This window comes from Geospiza fortis, unplaced genomic scaffold (assembly GCF_000277835.1).
Source record: "Geospiza fortis unplaced genomic scaffold, GeoFor_1.0 scaffold285, whole genome shotgun sequence".
In the NCBI taxonomy this organism is placed as follows: domain Eukaryota; kingdom Metazoa; phylum Chordata; class Aves; order Passeriformes; family Thraupidae; genus Geospiza; species Geospiza fortis.
The window spans coordinates 761,986-787,735 of record NW_005054403.1 but is presented as its reverse complement, the minus strand read 5'-3'; the positions used below and the strand labels follow the sequence as shown (position 1 = coordinate 787,735).

At 37.0% G+C, this 25,750-nt stretch overlaps 1 protein-coding gene across 1 annotated transcript in view; it reads left to right on the top strand.

The window, feature by feature from the left end:
- The window catches only part of CDKL5 (cyclin dependent kinase like 5), an 82,217-nt gene that overhangs the window by 37,862 nt on the left and 18,605 nt on the right, over positions 1 to 25,750 (top strand). The window contains 8 exon segments of the mRNA XM_031061205.1: positions 2,436 to 2,526; positions 6,746 to 6,935; positions 10,079 to 10,159; positions 14,497 to 14,657; positions 16,916 to 17,221; positions 17,223 to 17,877; positions 21,256 to 21,361; positions 23,370 to 23,493. Coding sequence (XP_030917065.1) covers positions 2,436 to 2,526; positions 6,746 to 6,935; positions 10,079 to 10,159; positions 14,497 to 14,657; positions 16,916 to 17,221; positions 17,223 to 17,877; positions 21,256 to 21,361; positions 23,370 to 23,493 — 1,714 coding nt within the window.

Here is a 25,750-nt window from a genome sequence, read left to right as displayed (position 1 = left end):
CTCAGCACAATTGAGGAGAAGGAGAAATAAGCAAACTCCATCATAACCAGAAATAATTGTTCCCATAGAAAGATGTGTTTTCCTGAACTGTTAGTTCTGTCCATCATCTTTCTGCATGGTGTCATGGGGTCAGAGCAAATTTCATCTATAAAAGGCATCACCTGACAGTAAAGAGATGACACTGAAGGTCACGATGATAACTTTGCTTTCTGTCTTGCCACATCAAATCCATGCTGCACCTGGCCTGTAAATTTAGGGGTTGATTTTTCAGGCTGCATTAGCTGTTTCTGGACATAATAGCTCCTGTCTGTGACCAAGTTCAGACAGACTGGCCTGGAAGGAGGAGGATGAAACTTTCACCTGTTTATTCTTCTGATGCACAGGAGCTCATGTGCTACCAGATTCATGTGTTACATCAGCACATGTATTTATTTCCATTATGTGACAACTTTTTTCCTTTCTTCCCCTCCCCCTTTCAGCCTGGGGTTTCCCACATTTTGACTGTCCCATTTCTTTGGTGTAGCTCCTGATTATCTTCCCTCTGTTCTTTAAACACATAAATGAAAGATTTTCCACTTCCAAGATTAATCAGATAGCTTGTAATTTGAAACAGAAATGGGGCTGCCTAAGCAGTTCTAAATATAGTAATATTTCAAAATTCAATCAATCCCCATGTTAGAAGTTGAAAAAAATCCATTCCAGCTTTTCTGCAGCCGCACCAGTTATGGTCATTGGACTTTATGGGAACAGATATGAATTCTTATGTTTGAATAGCTTTGAAATATCCATTTCTCATCATACTCATCCCATCTTTTAGTTTACTAACACTTGAAGTCAGAGGTATCTTGTAAAAAGTAATAGCTGTAACCTATGTCATTAACAAATTTATAATTGTTTTCTATCATCACTAGTCTAATGATAATAATAATCTGCATCCAAATTTATACTTCATCTTGTAGTAAACTAGTATCCCACAGGGGTGAGTGGAATTGGGCTTCTTCACGCTCAGCTTTACACTTTCAGAATACTAAAAAGAATTTTAAAACTTCTTAAATTATGACCTTACAAAGCATAGGTGAATGGAAAAGGCAATTTTGGCAGCTTCTGCAGAGGAACTCGGATATAAAGAAAAACATCTATCACATTTAAGTAGGACTTACTGAGTCAGTAAATAAAGTTATGCCTTATTCTTCTGCAACACTTTGGAATTTTTACTATTTCTTCATTGTTCATGCAATAATGGAAAGATTTAGAGTGATTTAATTGAAGGGAATTTTGAACTGTGTTTTAATGCCACATCCCAATAAGAAAGCATCTTGGAAATGCTGCTTCTGCATTTCAGTCCCAAAAGTTTGTCTCACTTTGAGCTTTAGTGAGGAGCTGACCTATGTGGAGCCTTGCTGCTGAGATCTGTCTGTCCTGTCTCACCTAATTGTTAATTATTTATTTGAAAACAGTAAGACTTGATACTTTTTGGAAGTAGTGCCAATATCTGTCCTGGAGTACTTCTACATGAAAAATTCAGTAACATTATTGTGGTGCTTGGCTGACTTTTAATGAATGGAGGAGAATGAAAATAAAAGTTAAAATTATTCCCACAAACAGATTTTCCAGACACTTGTCTGTCCGCCAGTGGTCATAATTGTACACCTTAGGACAGTAGGGAAGTTTTGGTACAATTGCAAATAAGTATACATTTTAATTTTTTTTTTAATTCTTAACAAAATTATGTAGATAAAGAAGTTACTTTGGACATGCTTTCTCATCCTAGTTCATGAAGAATCTTGTTGTGAATGTGATGCTAAAGCAGTTGGGAAGCCAAAACCTGTGGAGTGAGCCAAGTGGAGATACAAACAGTATTGATGGTTTTCCTAGACTCCTGCATTTTACACTTTTGAGGACATGACCATTTTCCTTGCCAAGCCCAGGAGGGAATGTCCTTAGATGAGAATAATAGGTCATTTTTTGGACCAGTTTAAAAAATCAAAGACAGTAGTAGTTAGGATCAATGACCAGAAGAGTGTAGTACACATGCGTGTGTAATGTTTCTAAAGTTACGAATCTTCTTCTGCAAACAGCACCTCAGTGAGATTTAGTGTAATATTTCAATGGCTGACATGGCATACTGACAGTTAACTTTTATCAGTCTGTTTTGATTACATAATAGCATGCAGAGTAATAGCAAAGCCCCACTGACTTGTGAGATAGTACACAAGCAAGGGAGTCAATAAAGCAGACATGCTGACTTTCACTGTTGTATCAATAAAAGCTTGCATTTCAGCAGACAGGCAGTTGTTGGAGACATCATTCTGCAGCAGGGGTTGTAAACAATTTGCTTCTGTATAAATAACATGACCTCTTCCTGCCAAAATCAGTGGTGATGCAGGTATCGTTTTTAAAATGGGATACAGTCTTTCTCACTGTCTCTCTGACAGGCTTTGCTCGGAATCTCTCTGAAGGAAGCAATGCCAACTATACAGAATATGTGGCTACCAGATGGTACCGCTCACCTGAACTCCTGCTTGGGTAAGAACACTTTGAGAGCTGCCATAATAAACCTCTACTGACTGTATCAGTTTTCAGTACCTTTTGTAAGCTTTGCCTGTGGAGAACTGAGTTTGATTTAAAGGCAAGGTTTCAAGAGCTTCCAGATTTTCATTAATTTTTGTTCATTTCCAGTAAGTCAGTATGAATCATCAACATATTGGCCTGTCTTGAGCTGAGCAGTGTTTAACTGATCAGAATATTAGGCTGAATTATAAAAGATGTATGTCCAGCTCCTGCACCCCATCCCCAGTTCTTTCAGAAGAGGATTCCATGGTAGTGCTCTAGCCTGGAATGTTCCATCAGCCCTGTGTGGACATCACATAGCAATGGCAGGACAGCTTTCACAATGCAACATTCCTTGTTATCATCATCCTTTGTGTCAGAACTATATTAGGAAAAAAATTGTTTGCTCAGAGGTGGTGAGGTTCTGAACAGGTTGCCTAGAGAAGCTGTGGGTGCCCCATCCCTGGCAGTGTAAGGCCACGTTGAATGAGGCTCTGAGCGTCCTGATCTGGTGGAAAGTGACCCTGCCCAGGTGAGGGGGATTGGAATGAATGATCTTCAAAGGTCCCTTCCAACCTAAAACTTTCTATGATTCTGTGCTTTGATTTTCATTTGTAGTTACCCTTTGCCAGCACTGCTGAAGTCTCTCAAAATGAAGGTGCTAGATTTTTTACTAGTTAGGAAGAATTTATTGAAGGAGGCTGTATAAATCATGTTAGCATTGCATTGACTGCAAAAGTATTAGTTACATGAGTAGCCTCAGCCAGAAAATTTACTATTGCTCCTTTATTCATCCATAAAATGAGCATTTTACTACCTCATAAGGTAAAGCAGATTTTGAGATACCAAATCAACAGATTTATGAGATACTAAGTGAACAAATTCATGAGATACTAAATGAACAAATTCAAGGGCCAAGGAAGAAGAAGAAAAAGCCTGGAGATCTGTGATACGTGATCTTCCCATTACAGTCAAGTTTAACAGAGCATTAATCTAAACTACATGAACGCTCTCCTAGAATACAATTCCAATATACAGTGCATGTGTATTTATATATACATATTCTTAAAACAAGGAACTGTTAGCCACAGGATGACTCAAAACATTTCTGGCCACTCCTAAGAGTCTTTAAGCACCATGTTAAGTGCTCCTGGGAAACAAGCCTTTATTGGAACATTTGATTAACACTGAGCTAGATATTTTTTGAACAGGTGAATAATTAAGTAATAATTACTCTGTCAATAAAGTCATCCCAGTGTTCCCAGAGCTGTGCTAATCTTAATCAAATTTGTTGGCAGTTGTTTTCTTATGTGAATAATAGTATCTTAAAGTCGCTATTAAAAACTCTAAGCTCAATTTTTCATGTTTTGGAGAAAACAGTAAAGCTTCCAGTGAAGTGTGTACCTATATTTATAAGTATAAATAAAAGACTTGGAAAAATAGGATAAATTTTGACCTTTTTAGATACAAACCATTTTTTTTTCTGTCTCTAGTAGTAATGAGGATTTAGGAGGAAAGACATGAAAAGCTTGACAGACATAGTATTAGTCTGACCTGCATTTTCTGAAACTGTTTTGTTGGCAGAGGAAATTTAGCAGGAATTATGTCTGTTTGTAGGTGACTAAATCTGTTTGATTAGCTTGTAGAGAAAGGGAGGGCATTTGTGTATTTAATGTTTCAATTGTGCTGGTGTATGTTTTTAAAGCCAAGCTTTTCTGGCAAAGTGATGCCTGTTTCTTGGCAGTCCTGTTCTATTTCCCAGGCATTCAGCTTTCCCATTCCCCCTTTCCTTACATTTACCAAATTTTTATAAGCATCTAATATTCAAAAATTCATTAACTACATTCAGTTTAACAAATACAGTTTTACTTTTTCAATTTTGAAAATGTGTCCCAGAGAGGTTTTTGTTTAGTGATAACATTCAAGACTTAAATTTCAGGAGACGAAAGAAATTGGTCCATAATTATTCACAGAACATCTAAAATCTACTCATTTTGGAGAGCCTTAGGTAAGTGCTGTTAGTGGAGTACACTGTACCCTTTGATGACAAAATATTGCTAAAAGCCAGTAGATTTTAAAGCATGCTAAATTACTAGGTGAAAACATGTTTTGGAGAATCTAATATGTTCAGGCATAGACTGTAGTGCTTCTCAAGTATGGTCTGTCTGTGCTATAGGAGTTATTTTCATTTGTCCAGCCATGTCACTATTGCATTTTTTCGAGTTGTGATCTGACCAGACTGATCCTGACAATCAGCAGAAAAGAAGTCTCGAGTTTGCCTTTTCGAATAACAACGTTGCAGGTTGTGCTGCCTTAAGAAATGGCTGTTTTCTCATTTGTTTGTTTGACTACAGACTAAATAGTGAAAAGTTCTTAACTGTAGTTCAGCTTCCTTTATTCTTGAGAGCAAGGAAAGGTAATGGTCCATGCCTCAAGGAAGTTTTAGCCCATCCCTCAGTTGTAACCCTAGCTTGTTCTACAGTACCCCAGTCTACAGCAACCTTTTCCCCAGTTCACATTTTAGTGGAGAAAACCGTATATTAAAGGAGTTGCAAACAAAGATGTATTTGGGTTTTTGTCATAATAAAAGGGGAAGATTTCTACCTATACTCTCACTGTTTTGCCTACAGAGCCTTGGCTTTGGAGTCCATTTTTTGCCTGTGTTGTCTTGTGCACTGAGAAGACAAACTGGGCCTTGCTTTCAGTCATTCTGACCTAATGGGTGGGTTGGACTAGCAGCACCCTAGAAGGGTCAAACACTGAGTCTCAGCAAATCCACAGGGAGCCACTGTGCAGGATTATGAATCCCAAGCAAATGATGAACCCCACTGAGCAGTAGTGGTGTTGAGGAATTGTGACATGGCCTGCTTTGCCTCTGGTGGTTCTCTGTCGCAGTCTCTTCCAGTGGGGCAAACCTTTGATCTTGGGATGGTTGTTGTGAGAAGAGTATAGTGTCTCATGGCACATTCTCTAAGGCAAGTGGTTCTTAAAATTTTGTTGCCTTACTTCAGCTCTCCCAGCTGCCATAGAGTCCTGCAGCAGTTTCACTTGGGCTATTGTCCAGCTAGAAATGCTTTCTCACCTTCACCTAAAGGGTTTACTGTTCCTCTGGCCAAGTGTCCTTCCCACACTCCCCACAAGTGAAGTAAATAATCATGAGTAATCAGTGGGGAAGAGTCAAATTTTTTGGTTTTTTTTTTTTTTTTTAGTTTGAGGATGTTCTTTCTCTAAACATCATTAATCAGCAGTATAAGGAAGGAGTGAATGACACAGATTTAGGATAGGATTTGTCACCTGCAGCTCTTGGTGCTGTTTTATTCCAGAAAAAGGCTAGCCAGCTGTAACTTAAATCTCTTGAAACAGAGTTTCAGTTACTGAATTACAAGTTTCAAAAAGAAGAGACTCAGTGAAATATGTTTTCAGTTCAATCTTTGTTCCAGTCTTTTTTGTTTTATATGCCTTTTTTTGACATGAAAAGCATTCCCCAGTCATTTTATTCAAAATCTAAACATTTGAAAGACATTATTGGAATAATATGGGTGTTTACAAATTTTTTTTACAAATTCAACAAGCAAGAATTTGGGTGTATAAAAAAGAGCTCTCCCCAAACCCCAGCCTGTGGCTTTGCTCCCAAACAGGAATTACTTTATAATGCTTTCATTGCTTCCTTACTTGTTTTTTCTATCAAATAGTTTTCAGGAGAACTCTGTTTTCTTGCTAATTAAAATTTTTGTGTATAAATGCTGAAATAAAGATTTCTTATAACTTCTGTTCTCCCAGTGGCCAGACCCAGCATGCCCATCCACCTATTAAGTACAATCAAACAAGAGATGTAGTGCAGGAACAGAGTGCAGGCATGAACTCTAGAGAGAAGGGAAGTTAGTGGTAGTTTAATACGCTTTGTAGTCAAAAAGATTATTCTTGTATATAAGACTTTCCAGAAAGAACAAGATCCCTGGGGGCACTTGAGAATCCATCTCCTACCTTTTCAAGCAGCGATAGATACTAGATTCCTAGATCAGGAAATCTAGGGCAGAAACAGAGGGCTTGGTTTTTGAGGTAGTTTGCTTAATAACGAAGTTTGTTTTTCTGTGTTGTGAGGAGGAGTGCCATGGGAAATACGGCCAATGAATTGAAGCGGCTCAGTAAGAAGGCAGTGGCAGTGGGTGACAAACATTTTCTTTTTGCTTGGCAGAGCCCCTTATGGCAAGGCTGTGGATATGTGGTCTGTAGGCTGCATCCTGGGGGAGCTGAGCGACGGGCAGCCGCTGTTCCCTGGCGAGAGTGAGATTGACCAGCTCTTCACCATTCAGAAGGTGCTGGGCCCGTTGCCAGCCGAGCAGATGAAGCTCTTCTACAGCAACCCACGCTTCCATGGCTTGCGGGTAAGGGAAAGCTTTGTTCTTTTTTCTCATTTTTCTTATTTACTTGTGTGAAGTGCTGCAAAGGTTCTTTACGTTTGCATTGTGCGTTATCTGCTGCCTACGTTTCTGGGTAAGTATAGGATGTAGAGATTATAAGGCATTCATAAATCAAATTCTGATTACACCAGAAGTCAATATTTTAAGTACATTTGTTTTCTTGTTAAAAGTTGTTGAAAGATTTTCTTTCATTTCTTTGATATTTTTGGCATGCAATTTACCTCCTGTACCCAATCTAACATTGCCCTGCCGGGTTTGCACTGGAACATTTAGTGGCAAAGCTCTAAATGTTCCAGTTTAGTTTCCATGTTTAGTGGAAAATTGTAGCTGTAGATGCTACTATCATGACAGAAGAACTTTCTGCCTTTTCACTTACATTACTGGGGAGTTTATGTAAGTCTCTTGAGTAAAAAAGCTCTTCCTACTGACAGCATCATTCTCTTCAAGGGTTTGCCAATATAATACAATCACAGAGACTCACTAGTGTGAAGTTCTACCCAAGCTGGGATATGCAATATGGCAAAATACCAGAATCAATAAATAAGTAATAGCTCTGTTGCTTTTAACAGTACCTGGTCAGTGATTGTACTCATGTTTCCTTGTAATTCAGTTTTGGTTGTCCTTTCTTTATTGTTGAATGTTGTTTGGAAAGGTGAGTTTATGATCTTGATAATATTCTGAAATCGGCAGTGTAAATCATATAAAGAGACATAGGAAGGTTTTAGGAGACCTGATCTGTGCTAAAGACTCAAGATGTGGGTTTTACTCTGAGAAAGAGAAAACGTGAGAATGTGAAAGGGAAGGAATGGGGACCTAGTTCTCTTAAAGCATGTTCAAAGTTGCCACAAATTTGTTTTAGCTAACAGTGATAAGAAAAGAGTTGGCTTAAGGTGTTAGGGTATTTATTTTAGGTATAAGAATAAGTAATTCTGAAGAGATTTTGTTGACGTTTGTAGACTCTTCAAGAGTGGAGGGTTTAAAAAAATTATTAGACAAGCATTTCTTGCAAGGTCCTGTTTGTATTTCATCCTGTTTAAAACAGTGGGTTGGATGGTGTTTTTGTATGAGAAATTTATAACCTCTTCTCAGGAAAACAATGTTTTAAAAATTGTAAGCAAAATAAATTACTGCCTCTTCAGCATCATTTTACAGCATTTCTGATGGTGCAGTGTAATCTTGTTTGGATAAATGCTCTGTGATGTCTTAAGATGAAATATCTTTGTTTTGTAGCTTTAAAATACAATAATTCAAGAAGACAGCACAGACCTAATGTGATTAGCACAAGGTTCAGAGTTATGAGTCTCTGTTCTCATCCCGGATCAGTGGTTTAGTGCTTGGCCTCAGACATGTTCCTGCCTTCTTAGTCCCATCTGTAAAGTCAGGATATTGCTGATGTGGACAGGGCCAGATGGCTCCTCATAGAGAGTACTTTTTAGAATTGAAGTAAAGTCTGAATAAAGGCCTAAATATATTAAAAAAAATACAAAAATTATTTGTTTGAAATATTATATTCATTAGTTAATTCGTGGGAAAAAATTATCCTGTGCTATAAGACAGCCTTAAAAGTACATTTTTTCTGAATGTAGCTTAATTTTCTGAATGTTGCGCTTATAGTGAAAGATTTCCTGTTGCAGAGCAGATAGTAGGTATGCTGTTTCTTACTTACATATTGGCAAGCCAATTATTACTTACAAGCTGGATTTGGTGCTGGATAATCTCAAGGTAGAAACTGGCCCAGGATGTGAAATTTTTTGTCCAAATGCTTAGACTTTGTGAATTTCTACATTATCCTAAGTGAATACTACCCTATAGTAAAATAGGATTTAAAAAATTCTCTTCAAACACTCCAGCATGGATGCAGATGCACATTTGCAAACTTGTCTTTTTTTTCTACTCATACCCTCCATATACATGTATATAACACACTTTTCCTTGCTCATGAGATTTAGGGAGTATTTAGTGATCTCTCTTCAATTCTTTTGAGGAAGAAAACATCCAGGGTATGTTGAAGACATAAGGAAATAAAATAATACGGGATCAGAAACTACCAATAGGCTCATGACTTTACAGAAAAGTGTGAGTGGCAATGTAGGGCTATAAATATTTGTTCTACCAATAAGTTACATGAAGAATGTGAACAATTACAGTGACAAGCCACTGGTGCTTTGCATGGCTTTGGCACATTTTCCTGTTTCCCTGATCATTATAGATATAAAAGCTTCTTTATGATTGTCACTCCACAGGAAGACACAAACATTTTACAATTTGGTTTATGTTAAAATTGGAGGAAGCGTGGAAGCCTTGTTTTACCTAAGCTACTGTTGAGGATCAATATAGCAGACTTGGGCTGTAAAAAATTCTCAATTATTAATAAACCACTTCAAAATAAAGCAAAGTCAAAAGAAAAATACAGAGACTATTTAGGAATAAAAGCATTCAAACTAATGTTCTTCCATTTTTCTTCGAAGTTCACGAAATGTAATTTATGAAAAGTAACACTAGTACAACTAATGGATGCCCCCAGCAGTGTGCACTGCTTCTCATGGTGTTGCCAGCAGCATGACCACAGCAGTAACCCTGAAACTCAAATCCTTGAGCTTTTGCCTTTTTTCACTAAAAATACTTGGGAATTGTTCGTTAATGTTTAGTATTATGTTAATGTTTTGTATTATTTAGTATGTTTAGTTTAATGTTAAGTATTATTAATGAGTAGTACTGTATTTGCACTCTCAAATTATCTCTGAGCTATTTTTAACCTTTTTTTAAAATAAATATGTTACTTATGTTAGTTCTGAATCTATTTTAAACCTCCTGTCAATCATAGTGCCACAAAAAAAAGTTAGGTTGATTATTTCTCACTTGAGAATGATTTATTGGCTGCCCTAAGAATCAAGAATACTTTCCTTGATTGACTAGATGCTTACCACACATCTAGAGTTATTTGTTTCACTATAATATTTTACAGTTTTCATAAACAACTGAATTTTTCCGTGCTTAGGACTGCCATTAATTACATGTCTTGATTCACTAGTTTCTATTTTTTAAACATTTTATTAATGCATTACGTTGTTTTCATGATCAGTATATTTACAGTGTATTTTTTACAGTTTCCAGCAGTCAATCATCCACAATCTCTAGAGAGAAGATACTTGGGAATTTTAAGTGGTGTATTGCTTGATCTTATGAAGGTAGGAAAATGTCTTTTTTTCTCTGTCTGTGATATGTAGGAATATATATAAGTAACTTTTTACCTTTTTTTCTTACATAATGCATCTTAGAAGGACTTTGAGGCCTCCCTTTTGAGATACTTTGATTCCACCATTGTTTGTAGTAAGACTTGGTATTTCCTAGAAATCAGGAAAATATCCCTTGCAAATGCCAGGAGAGTCTGTTCAATTTTAACTGATTTGATAAAGAATATGTAGCCCAGACAAGGCATCATCACCATCCTTTGCAGGGTTGTGCATTCATACTGACATCCATGCACTGACTGCTGGAGTGTGATCATGTTTAGATACATCCACAGAGTATTGGGCTAACCTGAGTTGTTTTCCATTTGTTGTTGGGTAAGTGTGAGGACAGTTGTCAAAAACAAAGTTGACACACAGGAGTTCTGGGTTTTTATCCAAACTCTTAATCTGCTTGCTGTCACCTGTACATAGTGTATATGTTAGTTTACTCTTCAGTCCTGTTTTGGAGCAAGTAAGCTAGTCACACATGGCCAAACTAGGTTATAGTCCTGAGAGTTCTTTTTATGTGGGATCAGGAGAAGCTCATTCCCCACAAAAACATTGTGCTTTGCATTTGTGCTGTGTTCCTGGTGTGGAACACATGTTGTTGTCCTTACTACTGTACTATAGAAATACTCCCATGGTAAACTGCAGTACAACCCTCACATCATTTCATCCCCAGTGGGCTGAAGAAAGAAGCCATAGTATCCAAAATTAGGTTTATAATCATAGAACCACCGAAGAATTAAAGGCAATATGGGACACACATGAAGTGTGGATATGGCTAATCAACTCTGAATGAATTGTATGATCCCAAACCCCTCTGCACCAGTTGTCATGGAAAACAGAGATGCTTTGGGAAATACTTGGGTGTTTGCTTGCTTTTAGTAGTATTGCTGTAGCCAGCAGAAATCCACGAAATTTGCTCTACGCTTCTTCAACACAGCCAGTTCAAATCCCTTTGATCTCCTTGCCTTATGAAGAGAGTCAGCATGGCTTTTATCTTGGTTTCAAGGAGTCTGCCATATGATACACTCCAGTGCATATAATTACTTGTTTTGGTATTATACTTTCTCCTCTATTTTCTAATTCATGTAAATTTTTTTTCATAGTTAGCTGCAGCTCAAGATCTGGTAGCATATATTGCAGAACAGAAATGTCAAGATCAGTCTTAAGGCCATTGTTGTATGTACTGGGAGAGGGTTTATTTTCATTTTATCCTAAGTTTTATGTAATATTTCAGTGTCTTTTAGGTTCTTTTGATATGATTTAAAAGTTGCAAAGTTGTGAAATTAAGCACTTGAGTTTTCGAGAAGCGCAGGTTTCTAAATAATTTCATTATTTTCATCTTTTCTGTTGACATTTCTACCTACAAGGTGAGAAAGGTCAGGAATTCTGTAGAGGGGTTATTTTGTGTTTGATCTGCATTTCTTAATTCAAGAATTGGAACCTTGTTAAGCGATGTGCAGACGCCTACAAGGAGAGAACAGAAGGGACTTGTGGTTAAGTTGCAAATGCTGCACATACCTTGCTGTGTGCCTGTCTCTTCTGCAGACAAGGGACAGTCTGACACATGTCCACACTTGTGCTCCTCATTATCTGCATTCCCAGGGACCTCAGGTCAGATTACTAGATTACTGAATAACGCACACTTCAATTTATGCCAGCTGAAGTAGGGAGTTATTAACATATATCTATTTAGAGAGCACTTCTGGACTAGATTAATGATGAGGCACCAATTTGACCTTGTTGCTTTGTTGTTGCTCCAGACCTCTTTTCTCCTTCACAAGTCATGCTGGTTTGCAAGTATTAGGGAGTTAGGAACTGGTTTTGCATGTTATGACTTGGGAATAAAAGACATTGAGACTCTCTTCTTCATATCATCTGCCATTCAGTTGTCTCTGCCATTCAGCACCAGACATGCATTTCCTCTGAGCTGTTTGCTAAAGAGAATACTTGTAGAACCCTTTCTTTTTGCCCTTGTTTTTTTTCACTTGCCTCAGTTGGACTTCAGCCTTCTGAAGAGTGGCCTAACCTTTGTGCTAATACGCTGCTTTTATAGTCCATCTTTGTATCCTGTCCTTCACTCTGGTTCTCACCCACTCCTTGCATTTTTGTTTATTAGGAAATTCCCTGTTTAGCCAGCCTGAACCTATGAAAAAGATTTTGGTCTTCTACACAGTAAGATGCTTTGCTCCTGAACTCCAGATAAATTTTCCATAAAAATCAGTGGCTGTCCTGGACATCTTTCCTCTTATGGTAGTTTTTCAGGAGATCATGCCTGGTAATTTTGTATAGAAAATGGAATTTGCTTTCCTGAAGTCCTGGGTCTTATCCCTGATGTTAACCTTCCCACCTCTTCTTTCAGTCCTAACTGTAATCATCTCATGGTTGTTACAGCTCAGAGTGTCTTCTCTCATCAGATTTCTCACCAGTACTTTACTGTTGTTGAGCAGCAGCTTAAGTGAACTGAAGTCTCCTCCTTGGTTAATTTGCCTCTCCAGCATCTACATTAGGAAATTTCCACCAACTGAGTCTAGAAATCTCCTGGAGCATGTACACAGGTTGGGTGTCAGGATAGCTGAAGTCTGCTGTGAGGATGAGGATCTTGGACCAGGAGTCTTTTTTTTCTTGTTATAGAGAGTTTTCCTCTTCATCACCTTCATGCTCTTCAATGCATTGTTGGTAACAAAATCCCATCATAACATGCCAAATGTTGCTTTCCCTTCTAATCCTGACCTAGAGAAGGTCCATGGATAAATCTTTTGTTCCATGCTGACATTGGATATGATCCAGGAAGTCAATTTTGTGGAGTGTAACTCCTCTCCCTGCCCATCCCCTTCCATCTGAGACCAGTTGTACCCATCAGTGACCATGCCTCAGCCATGAAGCCTGTCCCACTACCTCTCTGTGACTCCAAGCAGATTCCCAGCCTTGTGATAACTTATGGACTTCCAGTTCTCCTTGCTTGTCATCCCGCCTGTGTAATGTAGTGTACAGGCACTTGAGAGAAGCCTCTGGACATCCTCTCTCCTGAGGGGGAATGTGGCCTCCTCCTCATGTTTCTTCAGCCTTTTGAGCCACTGTAGTGATGAGCACCAGAAAAAAAGGGGGAAAGAAGTTGTTAATCATTCAGCATGTCATACATCTCAGTGTGTCCCTTGAGAAAGAAAGATGCTGCATACTGTATGACCAAACTGCATAGGAGTTTGGTTTGCCACTTGCTTTGTTTCCTGAGCATTTTCCATTTTGAAGTGCAGGGATCCTGTGAAGGGAAAGCCAGTTTGTGGTCGAGTGGCTGAATATGGTGTTAATGCAGTGTGTGTGTGTGTGTGTGTGTGTGTGTGTTTATGCGTGTGTAAGTATAGACACACATTGATTTCTTCTCTCTTAAATATATACAACCCTTAAGAAGTAGCTGGTTTTTCTACTTAATAGCCATTCAAACTTTTAACCTTGCTAACAGTCATGCTTGTTTGAATATTCCAGTGTAAACTCTGTATTGCTCTTTTCCTGCAAGAAACCTTTCAAACTTCCCAAAATACTCAAGCTCCTGTTTTCAAGTTTTGTGATTAAATATTTTCTACGTGTCAGGAAGTGTCTTTATTTAGAATCACAACTGGTCTAACAGAATTATAAGGCAAGTGTTATTCTGAATACATTGTAAACAGTTTAGAGAATTCTTTGAAAATATGGGTGGACTAGAACTCTATAAGCTAAGAACAGAACTCTTATATTTGTGTATTTTAAAAAATACTAAATGTTAAAATAATGTTTGTTTTTGCATAAGAATGTTCCCATATAGTTGTTTTGTTTGTTTGTAAAGCCTGTTTCATTGCAGCATTTTATTACTGGTAAATTTAATATTTTTGATTCAAAACAATGTTGTAATGTTTATCCTGAAAAATATGTTTAAAATACAAATATTTGAAACGTATATAGATAGATATAAAACATATTTTAAATGTTTTAGATATCTTTGTATTTTAAATATACTATCACATATGTGTGCATATAATTATATACATATAACACATATGGCATTATATAAATAAACACATGTGTTTATTTTGTATCATATGTAGTTTAATGCATCATGAAATTATTCTAGCAGTGACATCTAATCACAGAAACTCTGGAGATCAAAAAATTACCCATTAATGTTCTTTATTTTGTTGTGGGTTTTTTTGTTTCGGTTTGGTTTGGTTTTGGTTTTTTGTTTTAGGTTTCTGCGGGGTTTTTGCTACTGTAAATACAGATACTAACATTTAAATTTTGGCATTTGTTTTTCGAAGAACTTACTGAAGTTGGATCCAGCAGATAGATATTTGACAGAACAATGTTTGAACCACCCTTCGTTTCAAACCCAAAGACTCTTGGATCGCTGTGGAAGTTCACCTTCACGGTCAGCTAAGAGAAAACCCTACCATGCAGACAGCAACACTTTATCTAACAGGTAAATGTAGTCTTGTCACTGTTACCACTGTCATTTGCTCTGCCAGTGAGTGAGTTGTCCTGCTCACATGCAGCATCACCTACAAGAAAAGTGGTTGTTTGACAGCTTAGGCACACTGAGACATGTATGCTGTTCTGTGTTGCAGTTGTGTTCTGTGTTGCCTCACTGAGTAAAGGAAGCAGACAGAGTATTTACAGCTACACAAGCTGAAATTTTTGCTTACTTTCTGCATCAGGCTTCATGTGTCTTAAAAAAAAAAGAGACAATGTTGAAGCCATTTCTGTGTATGACAAAGAAAAATAATTGGCTGATCCACCTTAAAAAAATGTTAGCCTTTTTCTTGAACAATAGGAATTTTATGGCTTGGAAGGTGCCCAAGATTCCAAAGGAATGCTCTTTTCTTTGGAATGCTACCACTGCTGTATATGTACAAATCTGTCCAAGATTTTGATATTTAAAAGCTTAAAGTTCACACAGACTTGTAGCAGCTAAATGTCCTGAAAATTGTGCACATTGATCACATTCCAAATTGGAGATGAACAGAATTTTGTCTACAGTTGCAGTTGTGGATCATGTCTCGTCTATTTGTCCTCAGACTCATAGCAGGATATGTTTGCTCAGTGACTCCCTTGCTGGACCCACATAGCTTGAGAGAAGCCACATAATTTTCATACCTCAGTGAACCAGGTTTACTGCCAGATGAAATACTTCAGTACAAAAAGCTTCTTGTTATTGCTCTGATAAATGCATTCATAAAGGTCACCCTCTGAAGTATGCAGAATATTTTAATATTCTATATGCAGGCTTTTAATCCTGGCCATGTTTTTCTTTAGCTTATCCTGTGAGATTCAAAAAATTGCTCCTCTATTTTAAGACTTGGGATGACATTCACAATCTATACTTTGCAAAGATAGACACCAAAAAGTTTTAGCTGCCTTTACAGATGCTTAGAGTAGAAGTTTTACCATTAGACATATGGCAGCAGAAAGAAAGACCTACATCCACTGGAAACTTGTCCAAAAGGCTTGCCTAGTGAAAATACTAGGTTCCTCTATCTCTGAAGTTTTCAAAAATGTACTTGCTGTTAACAGAAAAATATTTTAAACCAGCATTAAAATTGTTTGAGTTTTAGGAAGTGTAATGAAATAGATTGAGACCACTGGAAGTGATTAATACAAAAATCCTAGGTATATAAACAGCTAGCATTATCCAATTATAATTAACAAAAAGATCAACAAAAGTACAGTGAGCTCTCACTTCAACCCTCAGTAATATATCTGAGTTACATCATAGAAATAAGTTAATTGCAGAAATAAGTTAATTGCTCATAGCCTGCCTAGGTCCATGAAGGCAAACAAACACAGCTCCAGTACTGTTCAGTCTTGGCTATTGCAGTGCCAGCCTAAATCCAGAAGCTGAACTGGTTTAATGCCAGAAAACCTGAGATAATAAATCCTGCTCAAAAAAAATCAGTCTTGGGTATTGCAGAGCCAACTCATATCTCAGTCCTGTAGTCCCAAAACCAGAAGAGCTAGGAAATAGAGTAGAGGATAAGGACACAACCAAGTAGCTCTGCACCAAGTCAGTCTGGTTGCAGAGCCTTTCAGCTGCAGCTTTGGAATGAGTTAATGTACCAAAAGCTGTGATAGTGCCAAGTTCCACAAAAACTGTCTTCCTGTGGTAGACCTGGCTTTGGGTTTGGTGTTCCAGGGCTAGCTCAGGCTCACCCCATCTTTTCCCCTCCTTTCCTCTCCCCTCCTCCTCCAAACCAGGAATACACAAGATAGCCTGGAGCATTGATTGTATCAGGGCTTTTTGACAGTGCTGACATACATGATTGTTCTACCTTCCTTTGATATGCCAGGTGTATTTAAGATTTTTTCCATTGATATGCAGCTAATTTTTATAATGCAGTGCTTCACTTAGCGATGTACTCACATCATACACACATGCATAAATGGGCAAATATATGATGGAACTTCTATTATTAGATTTGATATCTTCAGGGTTTTTGTCAGCAAAATCATTAACCAAAGCAGAGTTTGCCATCAGATTATAACCAGAAACAACTATGTACGAACACTTGCAAATCTGTTATTTTAGTGAACCTTCTGCTGCCTTAGTTGGCAATATTTGATCTTACTGCAGTTAAATTTTTGGTTTTAAATGGCAACTGAAATGGGTGTACTTTTTTGAAGTTATTAATACATGAATAAGTAATCTGATATATTAATGCTTCTTTATGCATTTTAATATAGAAATCAAGCCAGCAAAAGTTCTGCTTTGCAGTCACACCACAGATCAAACAGCAAGGATATGCCACTAGGGGCTGGCGGGCCAAGAGAAGAGGGGCTTCCAGCAAATGAAAGCTTTTTAAATGGAAACCTTCCTGGACCTGCACCTAGTCCAATGCACGCAAAAAAACCAAGCAACACACCTGGATCTGGCAACAAGGATATAGCCAATAATAACATGCCACATCTTCTCAGCCCCAAGGAACCAAAGGGAAAAACAGAGTTTGATTTTAATGTGGACACCAAAAGTTCTGATGGTTCAGGCACAAAGTAAAACTGGGACGCTGCAGCCTGGCGACAAGCACAGTCGCCACAGCTACATCGACACCATCCCACAGTCTTCTAAGAGTCCCTCCTATCGGACAAAATCCAAGAGCCATGGAGTTCTGACAGACTCTAAATCCGTGGGCAACCTTTCTGAGGCCAGGGCCCAAGCTGCAGAACCAAACACCAGTAGGTATTTTCCATCCAGCTGTATGGACCTGAACTCTCCTACCAGTCCGAGCGCTCCCCGGCACAGCGATAACAGAACTATGCTCAGTCCATCGGCCAGGAACAACCGCAGCGAGGGCACCCTGGACACCCGAAGGCCACCAACCAGACACTCCAAAACAATGGAGGAGTTAAAACTGCCAGATCACATGGATGGAAGCCATTCCCACTCTCTGTCTGCTCCACATGAATCTTTTTCCTATGGTCTAGGTTATACCAGTCCTTTTTCTTCCCAGCAGCGCCCTCATAGACACTCTATGTATGTGAGCCGGGACAGAGTGAGGTCAAAGGGCTCAGAGGGTGGCTTAAGCGTAGGGCAAGGGATGGCAGCCAGAGCAAACAGCCTGCAACTGTTATCTCCACAGGTGCAGCATAAGTCACTCACCAGGTCTGTTGGCTCATCACGAGAAGACTGTACAGAAGATTCTAATAGGGTTAGTCCAAAATATTGCCTCTTACTTGAAGGTTTACCTTTCTCTTTTTAACTCATGTGGGGCAGTGGCCTGCTTTCTGTCTTCTGTTTGTTTCTTTGCAGTTATTAATTTATTTGTCTTGTATAATACGGAGATGTTGTTGGGGGCTTTTTTTCAGAAGGGCTGAATATTTCAAGGTACTTTAAAAAATGAGCTATGGAAACCATTATCTTAAAGTACTGAAATGTGAGAATGGAAAAATCGTCTCCAAAGTTAAAATTTCATTAGTTGTTTTTAGTCCTTGGTTACATGGGCTGATGTAATTTTTACTGTATCATTTTGCTTAATTATCTTTCTCATTTGTGTTTTTATTTAGCTTTTCCTATACGTATTTCTGTTACAAATGCTGTTGTTAATTTTTGAAGCCAGTGTTTCATTCAGGTATAGCAGGCTATTATTCCTGAAATACCCTAATTTACTAGAGAAATATCAAGACTAGCAATATTTCTTTAGATTGGTATGATAAGTAGCTGGTGTAATCTAGAGATCTAATGTTGTAGTGGCCACTGGTAAATTGACTCCTCACAGTGGTAACTGTCAGTGGATACCTGGTTGTGTTTTTCTGTGAGCATTAATTAAAGAGAGAGGACAGGCTGGTTCTGGTGTTGATTTACATTTGTTACACAACACTTCTGAATTATCTCATGTTTTACACATCAGATATATAAAGATGACTGTATTTGTTCTCAGAGCTTTAAATTTCTCTATTAACAAAAGAGACAAATACAAAAATGAGTGTTTGTTTCTCTATGCCTACACTGTGATAAACTGACTTCTAAGGAGAGAACATCTAGTTCAGATTTGTTGACAACTTGAAGAAAGTTAAAAAGCTGCAAATAATATTTAATGTCCAAAGATTATGGTTTACTATGAGAAACTAAAATACTCTGCTCACTAAAAAATATGTGTAGCTGACCTAATAGGAGTCTACGAGTACCATAAAAAGAAGAGTTTCAGGTAGTGGTTGTCTCCTCAGTCCGGCAGAGAAAAAAAGACATAATATGTTTTTTCATCCATTGCACATCTCCTCCATTCAAGATTATGTATATCAAACATGAGAAAATATCAAAATAGAAGTGCAATGGAATAATAATTTTTAAAAAGCTACCTAGAAGAGATTACAGCAGCTCCATTTCAAAAACAGTTTTTTCCTGTGTTCTTATTTTTCTGTCTCTCTCATTTCAGTCAAATTAAATGTTACTTATTCTTCAGGATATTATTTGGAAGGGCAGTAATATCAGTGTTTCTGTTTTTGATAATAAAAGGTCACACTGCCTTGTATTCTTCAGTTCATTTTCTGCATTATGCAGCAGATAGTAATTTGAAGTCATTTTAATTTTATTTCGTACTATTTAGAGGCCAGTTGTTTTTATTGGATCATTCTTTGTCATTGAAAATGGGTTGACAGATTTTTATTTTAATTAGGAAAATCGATATGTATTGTAATGCTTATGTTTTTGTTCATTTTCATTTGCTTTGGAAAGTCTGTTCATTCAAGATAAAGAACTTTATCTCTTATGGTCAGTATTTTTAAAACTTCAGCCTTCACTTAATGCTTTTAAATCTGTATTTCAACCATTAGAAGTATGAAAGGAAAATGACTTTTCTGAAATGGATGCTAAGTCTGTGAATTCACAGAGCTGGTTTTTATTTGTTTATACGCCTCTCAGTAACAAATCAAATTGTCAATCTTCTTATGCCTCATGAAGGCATTTTCACAAAGAAGTCATTCTTTGGCTTCTTCCTATCCTCATTTTCCCCCCCTTTTCTACTTTGTGCATCAGGAGTCAGAAAACTTCACTCCCTTCAGGATTAGTGAACTAAAAACTCATTAATAATATGTATTCTCATAGATTCTTTACTGTTTTCATATTTATTTTTTCTGATCAGTTCCCCTAGGTTTTTTTTCTCTGCTCATCTTTGGTGAAGTTTCCTCACTTCCATGTTTCTAGTTTCTCATTGATTTTCTTTTTAGCTCTACCAAGGCTTTTTACAGAAAAACATTCTTTTTTTGCCAAGCTTTAAATCTTATTTTAGAAAAAAATCAAGAAAAAACTCTCATCTAGTCTTAGTTTTAGGACTTTTCAAGTCTCAACACAACAGTTTTGTTTTAAGGGTTTTTTTTTTTACATTTAAATTAAATGTACACGGAAAGGGTTAAGCAGAAAAAAATCAAATGCAAGTTGCTATTACTGTCTCATATTTGAAACTTAACTGCTGATTAAAAAAGGGTATCTAATACAAGTAGTAATTTAGTCAAATGCTTCAGCCTCTGGTAAATTTTAGAAGAATCCAGCTGGGATTTGAAGCATTGTTTTAGCTGCAGTTCTGGCTTCAGTTTCAAGGTTTGTTTTCTCTGAGAGAGTGAGACCAGAACTTCATCCACAAAAAGCAAAGTAGATTTTGGAAATCACTTGTGCAGGGAATTGAAATCCCAGTTTTTAGTTTTGATTAGGTTTTTTTGTGGCTTTGCTTTTTAACCTTTGTCCTTCTTGTACATTCTAGATTTCAGTTAGTACAGGGGTTTCAGTAGTTTCCTAAGGGGACTTTGAGAGAGCATTAAGTTTCATGTGGTCAGTCCATACTGAGGGAAAAATTGTAGTTTCTGATTCATTTAAGAGTGGGGTTAAGTCATATTTGGTGGCTAATTATGTGCATAATGTTTCTACTGGCTCACTAACTGTTACTTGAAGTACTTCCAGTACTGTTTTCAGGAAAATAGAATAAATTAGAGGTAATGAAATGCTTTTAGCTATCCTGGCTGACTGAAGAAATTTGCCTACAGATTTCTTAGTTCAGAGACTTTCTATTATTTTGCATACAGTAGATTTTGTGATTATTGGTACCTGTAGGTAATGATATTAAGAGACAAGAGATGATATGATATTATATGCTATGATAGTGCTTTGGTATTGCAATTATCTCAAATTAGATGCATTCCTATCTGCTTTTTAATGTTTGCCAGTAGCAGAGTGACCAGATTCCATCAGAAATTAATTTAACAAGCCTCCAGTAAAAGATTCCTCCAGAGGTGTTACAGCTGTGCTTCATTCAGGTTGAAATTCTGAGGGCCTGAAATCAGATTCATGTCTTTAAAATTACAACTTAGAGGTGAAATTTTGTTAATGCCATTTTTGTCATTTTGGAAAGAAGCAAGCAAGCAGCAAAACCAAGTAATTATTGATTACATTGTCTGTGATTTGATATTTGCACTTATTAATAATATGAAAGGAAAATTGTATGGTGAATTTGGAGTTTTCTTGCTTATGTATATTGGTTAAAAACTGAAAACCAGTTTACAGTCTTTCATTTTAAAAAGATTATTGTTCTTTTGCATAGGGTGGAGCATATCATGATCCACACACAGAAGATGGAGCATCTACTAAGGAGAATAGAATTCTGTATAATGACCCTGTTCCGAGAAGAGTTGGCAGCTTTTACAGAGGTAATTTCATGGTGGATCTTTCAAATTTAATCCAGAATTTTAGCATGGAATATAAATTAAGTACTAGAAATTGATACAGAGAATTAACATGAACAACTACAAAGGCTTATTGGAAAAATAATTGTTACTCAGCTTTCAGAAGGTGAGTTTGCAGGAACTGCATTGGTACCCTATTGTTTATTTGTAAATGATAGCTCCCTTTAATTGGAAAGTACATCCACTGCAGTACCTTGTAAAGCAGAATATAATTTATCAGGGCAAAATGAACAAAATTTATATTACCAAAGTAGGCAATTAATATTTTAAATTTCTATTTTCAATTCTTATAAAGACTCTATTTATACCTATGCACCTGTAGCACATAGACATACTTACTGATGTGTTTCAGACACTGTGTTACATGGAAGTGTAACTCTAGCTTTTATGGCTTGAAACCTGTGGCATTTCTTTTGTTAAGACTTACTAAAGATCAGGGTTTCCTACAAGCCAAGAGCACACTTAGATAATTCCAGTTCAGAATAAGTGATAAAACAGGTCTGTGTATGGACACCCACAAATAGATACTGTTCTGTTATGGCACACAAAAGATGGTGGTTTCTGAGCAGCTGCCTCATGGCTAAACCTGGGTAATTGTTTTGAAAAGATGATAAGAGGCTAATTACTGCCCTGCAAGTGTTAGGAGGCTTGTGGGTCTCCCCTGAACCTTAAGAAGTCCCAATCAGCTGAAATTCGCTTATGAGTCACTTAATAACCTTAAGCAGAGTCACAAATCTCCCTCTGATCCTCTTCAGGTTGATCACTTGGCTGATGACCTGATTTGGACACATTAAAATCTGACAATCCTTGCCAGTGTCCCACTGCAATATTAAAACCTGTGAGCAGAATTAAAGCTTGTACTGTTTTGAGTGATGCTTTTGAGTGTTTGTGTTGCAAATGCAACAGAGGATGCTTGAGAAGTCTCAGTCCTGAATTGCCTTCATTAATCCATAAAAAGCTCCTAAAAATGTACATGGGTTATCCTTCTTTTTTTATATATAGTGAAACAAAAGTTCTGAAGAAGAATGACTTTCATAAGTCATGTGCTAAAGAAACTGCAGAGCTGGGATTTATTCAATTCCTTGTTATAAAAAAAGAGGGGTTTTCCTCTTCAACTTTATCAAACAAATATATTTTAAATGGACTTAATTATTGCTTTGGGAAGATGATATTATATTTAAAATAATACTTTGATAATAGTATATGCAAAACTGGTGATAGTAGTATATGCAAGTTACTGTGAAATGGGTAAATCCTTATTTATATAAATTTAACCTTTGTATTAGAGCAGTATTTATTAGCATATACTTTTGTGTTACAGCTTGAACAAAACAAAACCTTACAGATGCTCTTTTGATAAATTGTGTAATGTGACGCTGCATTAATGTTCCAACTAGTGTCTGGTCAATTTTTAATCCAGTGCAGGTATTTCTAGTAATATTCATAATTCTAATAAATTTATGTTCTAGATCTGTATATAGTTGTGTATTTTCAAAAGCACAGTAAGTCTGTTTGAAAAGTACGTAATATCTAATTTTGATGTTTTAATTTTTAGTGCATTATCTCTTAGTTACATCAAAAATCAAATTTTTTTTTTCAAGATGGGTGCTACTTTTTTTAAGGTCTAAAGTGAAGACCAAATGTAAACTGTAGTATTTCATGTCTTTAGTAACAGGATTGCAACATCTTATTCTCTTTCCTATTTTTAAATATCAATCACACTTAGAGCTCCCTACCAATAGAAGTGTTCTCAAACCTAATAACAATTTACCCAAGTTCTGATGATGGCCTCATTTTGTAACCAATATTACCCTACAAGGATCACAAAAATCAGCTTTCTTTTCAATCATACACAAAACACAACCGTGTCTTTGCTCTCCTGCCACTGTAAGAGGCAGAGAGGGAGCAGAGAAGTGGGAGCTGGGATTTTTGGCAGAGCTCAGTGTACATTGTTTGCTGTTCCCCTGTTCAGTTCCATCTCCACGTCCAGAGAGTACCTACATAGAAAACAATGTGTCCAACAGAGCCTCGGTGTTACCAGCAGACAGCACCACGGTGACAAACCACCCCAAGAGACAAACCACCTTTGACACCTGGTGAGTTGTAATGTGCACACGTGTGTAGAGAATGGCAGGAAAAAATGTGGTTTTAACAGGAGGGACAAAAACCTCACGCTTTTCTCAAGATTTGCAATTGTCCATGTGCTTAGTTGCTTCCTCCAGCTATAGCAGCAGAGCATGGCATGTTTTCTGTCCCCTGTTGAGCAGCAAGGAATCCTGCATTGCACCCATAACATGAATGCATTAAAGTTGATATAGTTTTGTCCAATCCTTCACAATTTTTTCCCGCTATTAGTCTTTAGGTAAAGATAGTACAAAGTGCTTGTGTGTGTAGTATATATAGAAATTTGTGGATTCCAGAAGCATGAATTGTTATACAGGTGGAAAAAATATCAAAATGCATGTTTCCATATATAAAGTACTATATTAATGAAGAATATTTTCACCCTACAATGGGTACCGCTGCTCGCTTTGTTTATACACAGAAGGAAATTAATACATTCTATGGGAAAATGGATTAAGTGACATCTTAATGGTGTATATTGATTTTAAAAGATTAAAAGCATCACATGGCTCCATTATATAACATAGAGCACCTTAATTATGCTAATAAAATGACAGCATATACATAGCTTTGCAGGACTCAAAGGGAAATAGTTTTGTTTCTCTTAAAAGAGTTTGGCTTAGAATACTCTTAGTCTTATACTTTTTAAAATCACAGTAAAGAATATTGAATAAAAATAAGCAGATGGAGCTCACAGGATTGGTGAGAGGAATGGGCTGCATACATTTGCATGGTTCAGCTATGCTTTATACCACTCTCTGAAACACTTCTCTCTGAAAAGGCCATGAAGTCATGCTATCTAAACTGTTTCAGTGGTTTGTTGACTTAATGTGTTTTCACACAAATAACCAGAGAATTATGTACTTAAAGAGAAAGGGGGGTGGTGGGTGGTGGACAGCTTGTGTTCAGGTGTTATACCTATGTCAGTAATAGAAGATGTTTACTCCAGAACCCTTCTCACCTGCTCTGATTCACTAGAGTCTGCTTCCTGTCCTTCAGTAGCTCCACCTACATCCATTTTCTGGAATTAGCTGAGGAAAGCGGTCATTTATATAAAACGGTGGTACTTATGTTGTGACTTGTGTGGCTAAAGAAGGTATTTATTCCTGCTCTTGAACCCTTTTACCATTTTACATTTTCCTTCATACCTGGATCTTTCTATCTTGCATATAACATAAGACACCTGGAATCTTGTTTTGCTTTATATATCATTCAGCAATATAATGTCTTGACTGCAAAGAAACATATAATGTTATTTTAACTCTGAACTGAAAAAAATAGTGTGTGTTATTAGAGCTGGTTGGGAATATTTTTTATGAAGTACTTTTTTTGTTTATAATGCCAAATTACCAAAAACCAAAACTTTTTGAGGGGAGTGACTGATAACCACTAACCTTTTATTGTGAAGATTCTTCACCTCCAGGATGGAATTGCCAGTCAAAACCAGAGATACTCTCAAAATAACAAATATTTTGGAGGCAGCATTATTTTTTAGAATGTGAAGAACTTGAGTGCAGGGTCTTTGTTATTTAAACCAGAGGCTTGAACCAAGATCTTAGATCTAACAAGTGAATGCCCTAAACCAGAAGTTAGAGGTTATTATGAAGGACATTGTCTGGTTCCCTCAATGTATTCTCTTGAAGCTGTTTCATCTTGTTAAAACAGTGAAAGGACCACAGAGGTGCTGAATATGGCCTTGTGAAAAAGGCCCTTCATTAACTTTGAGACAGTTAGATTTAAGTCCTTGCTCCAAAGTACTCAAATATTTTCACAAAGTGGAACAGCTCCTTTGAGAGAAGAATCCACAGAAGAATAAGCATTTCTTCTTATGGAATGGAAGAAATAGCAGTAGCTGCAACACCAAGTTACTGCTATTTTGGCATATGCTTACCATTATCTTTTCTTTTCCTACTCCCTATTTTCCTGAAATGTTTCCTGCCCAGCTCTACCTGCTAACTCTGTTCAAGTTGTCCTGGCAATGGTCTAATGTTGCAAAATTGTTCTGTGCCATAAATGCAGCTTAACCCAATTCCTGAGTAGTGAAGAGTCTGTGTTCCTCTAATTTTCTGTATAGAAGTTGTGTAAATGCTTATGAAAATGTTGAAAGCTCTAATGGAATGTGATTCTGCTTACATCAATTTTATGATGAAGTAAATATTTGATGTTTAAATAACATACCTAACTGGTACATGACAGTTCATCTCGAATTATGAGTGACATGTATTCCAC